The sequence below is a fragment of the Telopea speciosissima genome, chromosome 2 (genome assembly GCF_018873765.1).
Source record: "Telopea speciosissima isolate NSW1024214 ecotype Mountain lineage chromosome 2, Tspe_v1, whole genome shotgun sequence".
NCBI classification, from domain to species: Eukaryota; Viridiplantae; Streptophyta; class Magnoliopsida; order Proteales; family Proteaceae; genus Telopea; species Telopea speciosissima.
In genome coordinates, this window is record NC_057917.1 from 29150223 (window position 1) to 29164612 (window position 14390).

The 14390-nt window shown below is 40.0% G+C and overlaps 1 protein-coding gene across 1 annotated transcript in view; it reads right to left on the reverse strand.

The window, feature by feature from the left end:
• LOC122649470 (serine/threonine-protein kinase BSK5-like) overlaps window positions 1-14390 on the reverse strand; it is a 62364-nt gene that overhangs the window by 46113 nt on the left and 1861 nt on the right. Inside the window, exons 6-8 of the mRNA XM_043842644.1 lie at window positions 14102-14187; window positions 12477-12665; window positions 11268-11429 (exon numbers count right to left, since the gene is read on the reverse strand). Of these exons, the coding sequence (XP_043698579.1) occupies window positions 11268-11429; window positions 12477-12665; window positions 14102-14187 (437 nt within the window). The remainder of the gene's footprint in view (window positions 1-11267; window positions 11430-12476; window positions 12666-14101; window positions 14188-14390) is intronic.

Genomic DNA, 14390 nt, shown 5'->3' on the forward strand with positions numbered 1-14390 from the left:
GTTGATGCATTGATGAAAAATTTGATGGAAGATTTTGAAGATTATGAAGGATCGGATATGGAAGCAGAGGAGGACCCAGAGTTGGCATTGGCGATGAAACAATCAAGACATGAAGCAAAAGAGCAACAATGGAGAGTTGAGCAATTGATTAGAAGTCAATCAACTCGACCCAGCCAGGGCCCTGTAGATATTGGTGTTGGCTCCTCTTGTCGTCCATCTCTAAGTAAGGGTAAGCAGCCTGTTGGCCTTAGTAGAGCAACCAGTGTGAAGGGGATGTTTGACCGGTTTACAAAGAGTGGTAAGGGTAAGAGAAAGAAGAGCCCAGATATCAGAGACATGGATCCTAATGTCTATAGAGCAAGGGATGCTAGCCAACAGAGGATTGAAGAAAGCTTTCAACCCAAAACACTTAGTAAAAGGATAGGCAGAGCAATCTCCAGATGGTTCCACAGTTCTATGATTCCACCACATAAGGCCAAAGATCCCCACTTCAAGGCCATGGTAAAGGAGATTCAGCGGTGTGGGAAAAATGTTAAGCCACCCACACCTCATGAGATTGCTGGGCCTTACTTGGATGATATTGTCCAAGAGGTGCATGAGTATGTAGAGAGGTTCAAGGAGAAGTGGCCACTATATGGAGTGACCATCATGTGTGATGGATGGAGTGGACCAACAAGATTATCCATCATCAATTTTCTTATCTACTGTGATGGAAGGACGATCTTCCACAAGTCGGTCAATGCATCTAGTGAAATCAAAGATGCCAACTACTTGTACAAGTTAATGGATGAAGTTGTGGAGGACATAGGAGAAGAAAATGTTGTCCAAGTAGTAACTGACAATGCAGCAAATTTCAAGAAAGCTGGTCAGTTGCTTATGTTAAAGAGGCAACATTTATTTTGGACACCATATGCAGCTCATTGCATAGATTTGATGTTTAAGGACATAGGAGAATTGCCCAAGGTCCAAAAGTTGGTTGGTAATGCAAGGAAAATCACCAACTTTATTTACAACCATAGTTGGGTTTTGGCATTGATGAGGAGTTATACACAAGGGGATTTAGTGAGGCCTGCAACAACAAGATTTGCAACAAATTACATTGCAATTGATAGCCTCATTTCCGAAAGCATGGGCTGCTACGAGATGTTCACCTCTCTTGAGTGGTTGACTAGCAATTATGCAAGGTCTGAAATTGGGAGATTTGTTCAAGATCTTGTTACCTCCTCAAATTTTTGGGCTGCAATGGGCCGACTTTATAATGTTATGATGCCACTCTTTTGTCTGCTTCGAGAGGTTGATGGGGATAAAGAACAGACCATGGGTAAGATGGTAGATGCCATGGGATGTGTGAAGAGAAAAATACATGAGAATAATCCAACATCAAACAAGAAGTATTTGAAGATTATATCCGATCGATGGGAAAATATGTTGGTTCAAGATGTTCATTGGGCGGGTAATCTTACAAGTATATGACTTTGGTTTCATTTTAAACACTTAGTAGTTAGTAAGTTACTATTTATTTATTTATTATTAGAATTTCTAGGTTTCTAACCATCCATTACAAACCATGCAGCATATTATTTGAATCTGGATATCCAATACTCCAATGATATAGGGTGTAGACCGGATCTATGCGTGCCCTAAGGAATGTTGTGAACAGAATGGAGCCAGATGTAGCGAAGGCCACACTTGCCATGGATGAGGTTAGAACTAAATTAGTTGTATAACTGATTGAAACCAAGAATAGAGTAATTGGTGGAAGTGGAACTAATATATATATTTTTTTAATACCTCTCTAGGCTAACTATTTTCGGGAGGCCACTCGTGGTTTTGCTGATAGAATGGCTATCCATGCTAGGAGCACACAACGCCCAGGTAAGTTAGGTTTACCTAATTTATTATATCATTTAAAATTTGTTTTAAGGTTTTGTCTTTTAATATTTCATTTATTATTGTGCAGCTGATTGGTGGCTCAATTATGGGGGTACTAGTGCTCCACACTTAACCCGAATTGCAATTCGAGTATTATCCCTGACGGCATCCTCTAATGGTTGCGAACGTAACTGGAGTACATTCGGGTTGATACACACCAAACCCTGGAATCGTCTCAGTTATTCAAAGTTGGAGAAGCTAGTGTATGTCCATTACAACATGAAGCTGAAGCTTAAATATTTAGAGCTGGAAAGAGAAGGAGATGATGTAGATGTCAACCCAATCGACATCAACCACCTACTTGACGATGAAGATCCAGTTAGAGCATGGATAGAAGATACCGATAAGGTATTGGTGATGGATCAATTAAGTGAGGATCGCCAGACAACCAAACCTGATCCAGTGATAGAGAGCATCATTCAATAGATGGATGAGGATGCAACACAGCCACCATCACAAGATCCTTGTCCTAATGTTGAAGAAAATGAAAGTAGCTCTGAAGAAGGTTTAGTCAGGAGGATGAGGTCAGGTCATCCGTATGGAGGAACTCAACAACATGTTGATGATGAGGATGAAGACGACGATGGTGATGGTGGTGGTGGTTCTGTTGCTGCTGCTGCTGCTGATGATGATGATGATGATGATGACGATAATGATGATGACGATGATGATGATGGTGGTAGTGGTGGTGGTGGTGGTGGTGGCCATGGTGCTGGAGGTAGTGGTGGTGGCCATGAGGCTTCACAACATCGTGCTGGGGTTCAGTTCACATGTGAGGCAGGATACACACATACTACCCAAGATATGGATCATGGTGTTGAGCCTGCTGGCCATAAGACTTACTCGCGGAAGCCGCATAAGGGCAAGTCTGCCAAGCGCTCCCATAATCCATATGATAGTGATGTGCTTATGAGTGGCATGGAGTCACTTAGCATTAGTTCTGATTATGCTGGTGCTTCATCAGGCCAGGGCATTATGCATCAGGTTCTTCTTCAGGCTATGGACATAGGGCTTCTGTAGGGTATAGAAGTTATGGATACGGAGAGAATCAAGCACAAGCACAACCTAGTGCTGTCGTGACATTAGCCACTCCAGAGCAGTACACACGATTCTACTATGAGTGGGAGAGTCACTACCATCAGTATTTTGACTGGGCTCAGTATTGTGCTTATGTTCGGACAGTACACAACATCATCCTAGTCGCTCCTATTGTTAAAGACCCTTACAGACATGACTTTGATCCACCCCGACATTCTTCATGGCAATAGAGTGACTCTATATGTAAAGAATTTCATCATTTAATCTTTTATAACAATTTCAAAGTGCTGCACTTGTCTGGTTATTGATTATTCACAATTCTTAGTATATATGCATGATATATGACACAAATTGCTTGTTTATATTGTTTTTTGTGTCCAAAAGTGTATTTTCATGTGTATTTTGATCATTTTCATGCGTTTCTCCACCGATCGATACGTATCTCCGATACGATACGATAAGATACGATACGTCTCTTAAAATCGCCTGACCGATACGATACCCTATACCGAGACTTAAATCCTTGATCACGAGTAATACTACTAATGGAAAGAAGGTTAGTAGTAAAATTAGGAATGTGCAAAACAGAAGTTAATGGAAGGGAGGAAGTGCAGTTGATGATTCCCTTTCCAGAGATAGATGAAAGAGAACCATCAGCTACCTTGACCTTGTCCTTCCCAGAAGTAGGAGAGTATCGATGAAACAAACTAGAGGAACCGGTCATATGATCTGTAGCCCCAGAATCTATGATCCAAGGATGGGAGGCTACAGAAGCACAATGACCACCAAAAGGAATACCTGACCGGGCAAAGTTTGAACCTGAATGAGCGGAAGAATTGACAGTAGCTGATGTAGTAGAGGCAGCTATAGCGGAAGACCTCAGCATACGTCGAAATGCCTGTAGCTCATCCTGGGATAGACCAGGGTCAGTAGTAGGGTCTGTAGTAACAGTCTCAATCTGATGGGCCTTGGACTTTGTCTTGTTCTTGGTCTTGGCAGCCCGTCTTGCTTCAAAGTCAGCTGGTTTCCCATGAAGTTTCCAGCACCTCTCCTTGGTGTGATAGGGTTTGTGACAGTGCTCACAAACAATAGTCCCTGTAGTAGAATCACCAAGAGAAGCAGTGCCAATAGGTGTAAGAGTGATGGGAGCAGCATCCTTGAGAGCAGATCTGTCAGTAATAGGAGGATGTAACATGGCAGCCCTACGATTCTCCTCAGAAGAAACCAATGCATAAGATTGTTCAAGTGTGGGAAAAGGTGTATGGCCCAATACTTGAACACGAATGGGATCATACTCCATATTCAAACCAGCTAAAAAATCATAGACTCTGATCTTGTCCATATGTTTCTTATAAGAGGCAATATCGGCAAGCGTAGAGGGGTGAAAATCGAGTAATGATCCAAGCTGCCTTGCCACAGTCAGCGGAGAGAAGCATAGTAGTCCGAAACAGAAAGCTCCCCCTGAGTAGTGTGAAGGACCTTCTTTCGAATTTCATAAACCTGGGCATCATTGCCAAGCTGTCTGTCGTAGAGTCTCCTTGCAAGCAGCCCAAATCTGGTCGGAGTATCAGAGAAGAAGAAAATTATCTTTGTAAAAGTGAAGTCATAGAGCCTATGAGGTAGGACATGAGAACACCATTATTGGCCAGCCACTTAGTCGATCGGGGCCTTTATCACTAGGCTTAACAATAGTGCCATCAATATGGTCGGTGAGACCACGGCCAGCAATGGCAAAGGAGGCTGATCCGGACCCACGAAGGTAATTTGAGCCATCCAGTTTGATGGGGTTAGGTGGAAAGTTGTGATAATCTGTCTTGTGATTGCCATCATGACAATGTAAGCAAGAGAGTTAGTAGAGTCACCCATACCGGCAGCAGAGAAGGCCAAACAACTTCAAGTAAAGTCCCAAACAAATAGAACCAGCAGCCAAAAAGAACCTTGATCGATTATGGTTTTTAGGGTTTTGAACAAAACCCTAAAGTGATGGAATCGATGGATGAGCCTAGGCTGCAATAAATAATATCAAAGTGGCTGAAAAACTGAGGTAGAGAAGTCCTTAATACATTAAACACATCTGCAGAAAAATCAGATCCAAAAAAACAGGTGCAGCAGCCCAATATCGATAGAATTAGGGTTTAAAAAACACTTTAATGATGAGATCGATCTCAAGGTCTTTACACACCAAAAAACAGACCTCTAGAAGCTGATATAGCTGTCGAAGGAGCCCTTATAAGTGAAGAAAACACCTCCAAAAAATCAGCAACAGTGGACAGCAATAACCCTAAGATCGATAGATGTTAGGGTTTTGAGAAACCCTGATAATGGAGGAATCGATCTCAAGGAAGTCTTCAATCTTGAGGAATAATTTCTGAACCAATAAAACAACAATTCTGCAGCAGCTTCTGGTCTTCAAAGAGAGGAGAGGAGCCCTTGTATATGATGTAGAAGCAATCTCCAAGAAGGAACTGAAGAACCAATATCGCAGCAGTGATGATTGGAGTCTATCGAACAGAATTATAAGTCATAAATGAGGTAATGGGGGCAGCAACTGGATCGCATGATTACCTCATCAGTGCTGCCCTATGTGGGAATGAAGAACAAGGGAGAAGAAGGAGGGAACTAGAAGAGAAGAAGATCGAAAGAGAGAAGAAGAACAAAAAACGAGAAAAATTGGTGTCCCTAGTTCGAAATCTGCTCTGATACCATGTAGAAACAGATTTGAATTAGGCTAATGCTTGGATGATTAGTTCATCCCAAGCACATTGTATTTATAACTATAATGAAATAGTAAAAATAATTACATAAGCAATGTGGGATTAAACCACATAAGAAACTAACAAATAATAAAGGAAAAAAGTCCAGAATACCCCCACGGTATTCTGGCCCAATATAACTAACAGTTGTTGATAAAATCACAATCCTCATGGTCTACATTGATGACATTGTGGTAACCGAAAATGATGGTGATGAAGTCAGTCGACTGAAGAGCTTTCTTAGACAGGACTTCGAAATTAAGGATCTGGGAAAACTAAGGTACATTTTTGGGATTGAAGTTGCCAGGCCTTCAAGAGGCATCTTTCTCTCTCAAAGGAAGTATATCCTAGATTTATTGTTTGAGACTGGATTGTTAAGTTGTCGTCCTTTTGATACACCTATGGATGCTAATGTGCGGCTCAAGGAAAAGGAGGATGAACCTGTTGACAAGAGCCGATATCAATGTTTGGAGAGGAAGCTGATTTATCTTTTGCATACTCGTCTTGACATTGCTATAGCGATGAGTCTTGTGAGTTAGTTTATGCATTACCCTTACTCCTCTCATATGGAGGTTGTTCTTCGTATTCTTTGTTACTTGAAGTCAGCTCCAGGGAAAGGGATTCTCCTGTCTCCTCATGATCACCTGTGGATACAGGCCTATTAATGTAGTCCTAGATAGATAGGAGACCTACTAGGAGCCAAGCAACCAGGACCTAATGAGTTGCTGGTTCGATGGGAGCAGAATTAGGGTTTTAGGTCAAATTCTAAGGTTAGGGTTAGGGTAATGTGTATGAGTCTTATATGGTAAAGCTAGGCAGGTGTAGGGGAGTCTAATAAAATAGGTTTTATAAGTTTTGGATGGTTAGAAGTAGGTTAGATGTGTTTGGCAGCAACTAGGATTAGGGTTTTGAAAGGTAGAAGATGATGGAATCTAGGGTTTATAATAACAGGAAATCAGGGGGTTGAATGGGCTTAATATTCAGGTTGAGTGTGGGTAGGGTTGAGGGGAATATATGCTGAAAGTTACATCTAAATGAAATGGTTAAATCTAGAGTTATGGAGGTTTCCTAGTAGAGATAGGAGAGAGGGATAAAAGTGTAATTTCAGACAATCGACTAGGTGGATGGTACTGAAATTTGGATCGAGTGTTTAAAGAATATTCGATCAAAATTTTAGCAGGTTCTAACGGTTAGATTTGGCTGGGTTGAATTCTCTCGAAAATCACCTTGCATATGTGACCTTCTAGAAGGGAAGAAGAATAGTTATAGGTTTTAGGGTTCTAATGGTGAATGAGGAAGGTGGTAATGATTGAGTATTGGCAATGGGGATCGATGGGGATTGGTAGTGCTTAGGTTGGAGGATTAGAAGAAGAAGGTTGTTTGTAGAAATCTGTAAAATATTTACCTGAAAATTGAACCTTCAATGGCGGCAGCTTTGAAGAAGATAATGTCTCCCGATCTACAAGATGCAAGGAGACAACAAGAGGATCTTCCCGGTCTACTAGACGCAAGGAGTCGATTGGAGATCCACCAATCCCTTCACCTTGATATTACTCATAAGGCAACACTCAATAGAGCAAGGCAGCAACAGCAATGGCAGCAAGCAAAAGCTAATTTTATTAATCAAAGTCGTGTTCAATGGTTGCCCTTCTTACAACCTATATAAAAGACTCAAAAATAGACTCCTACTCTAAAAAGGAAAGGCCCAACTCATTCCTTAACCTACTAGGTAACTTAAACTGACTAGGAAACTGAAATAGACTCAAAATAGAGTCCTAATCCAGCCCAACTAAACAACTAAAAAAAAAAAACTAATAAAATCACTTAAATTGAACCACTGGTTCAAACCAGCTTTAGACCAGTTCAATTTAAAACATTAAAAACATGAAAATAAACTAAGTATAGGGCTAATCCCGTATGCAACTCATGTACCCCAACTTTAGACCCATAAAAGTGGCCTATTACATAGAAAACCCATGGGATCAAAGGCCCAACATGTATATAACCCACCCCTAGACTTATTCCTAATAAAAGAAGCCCATTTTGGTGATGAATCTACATCAACTCTCCCCAGCTTGAAAAAATTCGTCCTCGAATTTTGCAGTGATGAGGAGGAAACAACTTGAGAGTAGTAGCTTTGACCATTCCCAAACAAAATTCTAGTTGTTTGTAGACTTTAGGGAGGTAGTCTTCAAGGCGTAGAGCTTTCTCTTCAAAGAACCATAGTGGCATAACAAACTCTATGTGCTCGACCTCTAAATCAATATCACTTGTGTATCTCGTGTTTATAGAGTCTTCAGTAGTGGTAACCTTTTCATCTAGGACCTGAGTCATAAGTTGTACCTCTTCAAGAACAACATCTTGAGTGCCAACAATTTCTTGTGGAGTGCTCTCAACCACCTCTTCATCTTCTGTTGTTTTAGCTTTGTCTACTTTATTCTCTTCGATATTGACCTCTTTGTTGACTTTCCATCTTGGAAGCTTCAGGCATTGTCTCTTTCTTTTCATCACAATTCACTGTGATCACTTCAGCTTTGTCTTCAACTTGTGCTCTCTCAATTTCCATTGGCAATGTACATTTGTATTCAGCCTCTGATTTAACACTGGTGATATCAGATTTCCAACACTCTTCAACTTGCAAACGGAATCTCATGATGGAGGCTTCAAGTTGTCTTCAGATTTGAAGGCCTTTTGGTGGTGATGTTATCGATGGGAATTTAAGTTACCTTGTTGTAGAGCTTTGAACGTCCATGGGAAATATTTCTTACTCAAATCTTCTTTCATCTCTGCCCATGTAACAGGTTCTCTACCACAGTAGTCAAGATAATCCACTTGGGTTCTCCACCAATTATGTGTTGGTCCTACTAGCTTAGCATGTGCTAGTCTCATTTTCCTATGCTCAGGCAAATCATGCCAATCAAAACAATCATCTAAAGTAGCTAACCAATCACAAAATACCTATGGATCTGGTCTGCCATCATAGTCCCTTAACTCGAACGCCTCTGGAGGTCTAGGTTGTTCCCCATAGTCTTTGTATTCTCTATACCTGTCTTCTCTGTATTTATCTTCTCTATGCTTGTCTCTGTCATCCCTATACTTGTCCCTATCGTCCCTGTCTCTATGGATGCTAGACTGGGGATTGAGCCTGGTACCTGTCCTCTTCCATGGGTAGATTGCTGTCTCTAACAGGTGTAACCTATTTTTGCTCAATAACTCGCAACCTATCATAAATAGACTTCTGACCAGCTTGTAACTGTTGCAGCATCTCAAGAACTTTTATTATAGAGTCAGTGGAGGCCGATGGAATAGGTTGGCCATGTTTATCCATGGCTCTGATACCACTTAATGTAGTCCTAGATAGGTAGGAGACCTACTAGGAGCCAAGCAACTAGGACCTAATGAGCTGCTAGTTCGATGGGGGCAGAATTAGGGTTTTAGGTCAAATTCTAGGGTTAGGGTTAGGGTAATGTGTATGAGTCTTATATGGTAAAGCTAGGCAGGTGTAGGGGAGTCTAATGAAATAGGTTTTATAAGTTTTGGATGGTTAGAAGTAGGTTAGATGTGTTTGCCAACAACTAGGATAACGGTTTTGAAAGGTGGAAGATGATGGAATCTAGGGTTTATAATAACAGGAAATCAGGGAGTTGAATGGGCTTAATATTTATGTTGAGTGTAGGTAGGGTGGAGGGGAATATATGCTGAAAGTTACAGCTAAATGAAATGGTTAAATCTGGAGTAATGGAGGTTTCCTAGTAGAAATAGGAGAGAAGGGTAAATGTGTAATTTAAGACAATCGGCTAGGTGGATGGTACTGAAATTTGGATCGAGTCTCTCTTAGGGTTTGAGGAAGATTCGATCAAAATTTTAGCAGGTTCTAACGGTTAGATTTGGCTGGGCGGAATTCTCTGGAAAATCACCTTCCATATGTGACCTTCTAGAAGGGAAGAAGAATAGTTGCAGGTTTTAGGGTTCTAATGGATCTATGGTTCTAATGGTGAATGAGGAAGGTAGTAATGATTGAGTATTGGCAATGGGGATCAATGGGGATTGGTAGGGCTTAGGTTGGAGGATTAGAAGAAGGTTGTTTGCAGAAATCTGTAAAATACTTACTTGAAAACTAAACCTTCAATGGCGGCAGCTTTGAATAAGATAATGTCTCCCGATCTACAAGATGCAAGGAGATGAAAAGAGGATCCTCCCGGTCTCCCAGACGCAAGGAGTCGATTGGAGATCCACCAATCCCTTCACCTTGATATTACTCACAAGGCAACACTCAATAGGGCAAGGCAACAGCAGCAATGGCAGCAAGCAAAAGCTAATTTTATTAATCAAATTCGTGTTTAATGGTTGTCCCCTTTACAACCTTATAGACTCCTACCCTAAAAAGGAAAGGCCTAAGTCATTCTTTAACCTACTAGGTAACTTAAACTGACTAGAAAACTGAAATAGACTCAAAATAGAGTGTCCTAATCCAACCCAACAAAACAACTAAAAGAAAAACTAATAAAATCACTTAAATTGAACCACTGGTTCAAACCAGGTTTAGACCGGTTCAATTTAAAACATTAAAAACATGAAAATAAACTAAGTATAGGGCTAATCCCATATGCAACTCATGTACCCCAACTTTAAGCCCATAAAAGTGGCCTATTACATAGAAAACCCATGTGATCAAAGGACCAACATTTATATAACCCAACCCTAGACTTATTCCTAATAAAAGAAGCCCATTTTGGTGGTGAATCTAACATCACCTATACAAATGCTGATTGGGCTGGTTCTCCTGACAAAAAGTCTATCTCTGAGTATGGTACCTTTGTAGGTGGAAATCTTGTCACTTGGCACAGCAAGAAGCAAAATGTGGTAACTCGTTCTAGTGCTGAAGCAAAATACCGTGCTATGGCACAGGGTTTTTGTGAGTTGTTGTGGCACAAGGGTTTACTACAAGACCTTGGTATTCATGTTAGTCTTCTTATGATGTTGTATTGTGACAACAAGGCTGTGATCAGCATTGCTCATAATCCAGTACAGCATGACCGTACCAAGCATGTTGGGATTGACAGACAATTTATCAAGGAGAAGTTGGAAGGACTGATTTGTGTTCCGTTCGTGAAGTCTGGTGACCAACTAGCTGATGTGGTCACTAAGGGACGGACTGGAAGCTTGTTTCATCTTTTTTTAGTGAAGTTGGGCATGTTTGACATCCATGCTACTGGGCATTTTCCTTATTTTTCCCACTTCACCGACTCCAATTGGTAGAGTCAGTTAGAGTAGAGGTACATATGTAATTTTTCCCTTGATGCTTTTATTATAAATAGAGAGTTTGGCTGATCTCATTGATCATCCAAGCATTACAACTCTAAACTGTACTGCTAACAAATGGCAACACAAATAAATAATAAAAAAAAAAATCAAACTAATGAGAAATTTTCCCAGACATTGTCACCAACATTTACTCCAAAAGGAGATCAAAGTGTCACATCAGAGCTAATATTACACAATTAACTGAAATAGAAAACAGTATTCAGGATACAAGTCACTAACCTCATTAGCAACCCCCTCGTCATCCTTGTATCCTACCTTCTCCAATATTTCATGTATGGCAGTGAGGTCCAATCTAGAACATGCTTCACCCATTGGAGTCAATGACAACTGTGTTGAAGGTACTGTTCCATGCGAAATACCCATCAAAGCATACGATGGCACCTAACAAAATAACAAGAAATGAAATATGTACCCTTTAAAAGAATAATCCACTTATGCAACTGCACACAGAAATAATAAAAAAAAAAGTCATACACAAATCTTAGAAATAATAAAAAGTTTTAAATTCAAAACAGCTTGGGCGCAAGAGGATCACCAAATATAGAATAAAAAGGTCAGCTAAACAACTATACTGAAATTTATGTTAACTCCAAGAACTCCCCCCCCCCCCCTCCTCTCCGGAAAAAGGAAATTAATAGAAGAGAAAACCTTTCCTCCAGACATCTACCCGAAGTGCACGCTTTGTTTTCCAGTCACACGGCCTGATGATTTGGCTATGTAACCATCAGATAGGTGGGAAATTTCTTGGATAGGTTACACATAAAAATGGGTGGCCTATCTCAACCGTATTGCCCAATTTTAAGGAGCTTTCTCCCTTGGGATTTCAATGGTATCCCTGTTTCACAGTAGGGATCCATGGTTCATGGGATGATAGGATTCAGTTATATGGTTTCTCATAGATGTGGATGCTTCAGTTTTAGAATTCATTGCCGATAGTTTCATGGCATTTTCTGGTGACCCCCCACCCCTCTGTGTCTTTGTGTGTATGTGTTGGTGTGGGTGTGTCTTTGCACGTGTGCTTGCATGTTTTTTTTCCTGTCGTTTTCCGGCCGGCATGGTGAAATGGGTCCTGAGTAATGGAATGATAGAACCCTGCTCCCTTAATATAAAAGCATCCCATACTAAATTTGAATAATAACCATCACTCACAGTAATTAAAAATAGTAACCAGAATTCACAATAGATCTGCTCTGTGTTTATAGGTTAGGGTACATGCAAAACTTTCCTTCAGTTACAAGAAAAGTAAGGAGATTTGATAAGGAAATGTAGTGGCAACAAAATTGCTTCGGTACAACATACAAGAGCATCCTCTCAAGAAATACTTAACCGCCTTCATTATTCAAAATTCTAGTACACCAGGTATGCATCAAAGAAAATTTGGCTTTGTCTACATTTGCAGGGATTTCAAAACTCAGTAATGATGTTTACCTCTGTTTCCTTCTGAAGAGAAGTAAGAGCAGTCACAAGGGACTTCGCATTTGGCCTCTCACGAGGTTCATACTGTAAGCAACGTGAAGCTAATCGCACCAATTCAGTTCCATCATCATTAGAGAAATGACCCTCCAAACAAGAATCCATCAGCATCAAAAAATTCTTGCCACGTATTAGGTCAAGTGCCTGTCAAATAGACAAAGAATATGATCCAATTTCAGACAACAAAATTTTGAGGAAATAGTAAGAATCAAAATCAAATTAATGATTTAACTTGCAAACTGTAAGTTTTTTTTTTAAAAGGAAAATGGAATACATCCTTATCATTGCGAATTTGCGAGTCCAAGTGGCATCTGAATTTAAGTATAAAATCAACATCATAACTCTAATTTTCCCTAGTCAGAGAACATATATGAATCTCAACCAATTTCAGCTAAAAGGCAAAAAAGTAAACTATGGACTGGAAAAGACTCAAACCTGCATATAATGAACTGGACTAACATCATTCAACAGAAACAAAGGAAGAAAATTTGTTTTTGATGAGTTCACGGTCTCCCATTATATTTGTTACTGTGGTTTTCTTTTTCCTGGGAAGAAATATTGTATATTATCATACCCTCACATTTTCAGGTAAATTAAGATAAGATGTACAAGTTTAGTTGGTAACTTAGTCAGTTAGATTTTACTTGTAGAATGTTATGTGTTGAGTTTAATTCAAAAGCCTTACTTATTTGCATGAGTGTCTCCTACACAGCCTGTTAAGATAAGCTATCTACACAGCCCAAATAGCTTCTACATAGGAGCTCCATTGGCATTCAAATTTGTGGTCATTTTGTCCAAATAATCATCTCGGTTGGGAAATTTTCATCCCTGTCTGATTCTCCTACATGAAGATGTGAAGGTCTGAAAATGAGTTGACAATTAAATTTCGGCAGCTTTGGGGCAACCTCAGTTTGACCATTGAAACTTGCGATTTGACTAATCCATGAGGGGGTTGTCTCATCCAATGGTTGGTTTGACAAAAGCCGTTCGTGTGGCTCAAAAAGGCAGCACCATGTAGAGAAGCCTCTCCACACAGGGTCATAAAAATAGTTTTTTCCCTTTTTTTTTTTTTTTTTTTTTTTTCTGGAGTCGAACTCAGGACCTTCAGCTTCCTTAGGCTTCGTCCCTTGCGAACTGTGCTGCCCCTTGGGGTTGTTTTTTCCCATATGTATCATCTAGAAAAGAAAATATGAGGTCATGTGGCTTAAGCCCCACTTAGGCAAGTCAAAGGCCTCACCTTACATCTTAAAAATCAGGTTCTATATGTAACAAGTATGGATATTATTAAAAAAGTCTTGAATATTTCCAGTTCGTATTCCTATTCCTCTTCTATTTTCTGGTTGCCTTATTGTATTTATCCATTTCAACTTCTGTATCAACTGGTTAATGCATTGGGTTCAAGACTTCGAGTTGGCCAATGGACATACCAAACCCAGTCATTTGCCATCCCTAAAAGGGAAATAAATGGAACCAAAAAGAGCTAGTAATCTTATAGCTAGGGAACTCCTAGGTAATGTCAACAGAACAAGTTGTAAGAGTTTCAGCATCTAATAAAGCTAAAGTTAAGTAAGATGTCTTACATGGCTCGGAGGAATGTGTTTGCCGCTGAGAAGGTCAAGCAAAAGAGTGCCAAAGCTGTAAACTACACTTTCTGGTGTTACTCTACCTGCCAAACAGATAAAAATAATAAAAATAAGAAAGTGACGAGTCTAATTTGAAAGTAATCACATGCATATAAGAGGCTTCAAAAATGCACATGATACTCTTTGTAGATTATTTCCATGCATTGCTCAACTCCATCTAAATGGCCATTTTATGAATCCCCCCATCCTGCCAACTCAACAAAACTGTAGACCAATTACGTGGTTT